General features: G+C 62.1%; 1 protein-coding gene across 1 annotated transcript in view; it reads right to left on the reverse strand.

Annotated features, from left to right (window-relative positions):
- Positions 1-608, reverse strand: part of KLHDC7A (kelch domain containing 7A) — a 2418-nt gene extending 1810 nt beyond the window's left edge. Inside the window, 1 exon segment of the mRNA XM_007472176.1 lies at positions 1-608. This exon segment is cut by the window's left edge and continues 1810 nt beyond it. Coding sequence (XP_007472238.1) covers positions 1-608 — 608 coding nt within the window.
- Positions 609-1489: the final 881 nt, after the last annotated feature.

Here is a 1489-nt window from a genome sequence, read left to right on the forward strand (position 1 = left end):
CCCAGCTCCCCCTGGGATCTGCTGACCCGCCATGGGGCAAGCTCACCAGTCACACCGCTGCCGTCCGCTGCAGCGAGGCCAGTTAGGGAGCTTTGGGGTTCACTGCACCAATGGGGGTGACGGGGCAGCTTACCGCCAACAGCTGTTCCGGCTTCCTGGCCACTGCCCCGAGGAGGTGCCAGGCCAGAGTCCGTGCACTGCCCACCCTGTTCCTCACCAACACGTTTCCTCTCGGGTTTCCCAGTCGCTTGGGCTTCTGAGTCTGCGGGAGACGCTCCTGTCGCCAGGACTCCGGCACCCTCCGGATTCTCCCAGCTGCAGCCCAGTGATACTCCGGCACCCTTGCTTCCCCTCCGGCGTCTCAGGCCCCACTGTGGCGCCCCGGAAACAGCCTCCTATCTGGCAGGCTGCCTGGAGCCCTCTGCTTCGTCCTTGGCCTCAGCCTTGGTGTTCCCACCCCCCAGGGGGGCCTGGGCAGGCCTTGATTTGTACAGCCTGTAGGCTGCGGTCGCCAGGAGCAGGGCAGCGGCAGACAGCACCACCTTGCCCGCCAGCTGCATGTCCAGATGGCAGCCCTGGGCCTCTGCTCCCTCTCCTCTGGGGAGCATGTTCCCAAGCCAACCTGGGGCAGAGGAATGTCAAGAATCCGATTAATGATTGCCCAGTAGGGAGTGGTTCCTGGTTCCTGCGGAGCTGAGGGGGACTGGGTCTTGGGCTGGCTCTGACCGGCTGGCCAGCGGAGGAGTTGTGGCAAAGGTGACTTTGAGCTGGCCGAGGGTGGCCAGTGGGGCTCAGGGCTGGCAGGTCTCGGCTGCTGGCCTCCTTGGATCCTTCGCTGCTTTCCCTGGGAGTGGGAGGCACCTGCCGGGGGGCTGAGCTTGTGATCATCCACCCGAGCCAGCAGCAGCTGGAGAGGGTTAGGAGTGTCCAGCGGGTACACAGAGAGGGAGGGAGCTCTTGACCAAACAGTCACCGGATGCCAGGAAAGGCACGGGGTTGGTGATTATTTGTGTGTGTCTTTTGTTTTCTCTTTTGCAAATCCACTGGGCTGGGAGGGTTGGGTGTGGTGACTTGTGGGGCAGGTGGAGCCACGGCAGGCATGGCAGGAGAACCTCCCGGGTCTGTTTTCTTCCTTGAGGTTGGTTGTTCCCCACGGTGAGGGGTGGGGTCCGCAGTCAGAAGCAGGTGAGGCTGAGCTGGGGACTGCGGCCAAACCACCTGAACTGGCTCCTGCGTGACTCTGCCCTCCTTCCCTGCCTGATAAGTTGACTAAGAAAACCGGCCTTCCTGTGAGGAGTTGGAGAAAACACATGGCATTAGTACCTGGATCGGGGACAGACATGGGCCACAACCTCACCCTCTGAACCAGACAACCTCATATGGTGAGAGGCCAAGGGAGACTCACCCGCCGCTCATCTCACCGGTGCTGTGGGTTTCGGATCCAGGCCACACAACTCTGCTACGTACCAGCAGTGTGACCTTAGGCAAG

This window comes from Lipotes vexillifer, unplaced genomic scaffold (assembly GCF_000442215.2).
Source record: "Lipotes vexillifer unplaced genomic scaffold, Lipotes_vexillifer_v1.1 scaffold496, whole genome shotgun sequence".
Taxonomy (NCBI): domain Eukaryota; kingdom Metazoa; phylum Chordata; class Mammalia; order Artiodactyla; family Lipotidae; genus Lipotes; species Lipotes vexillifer.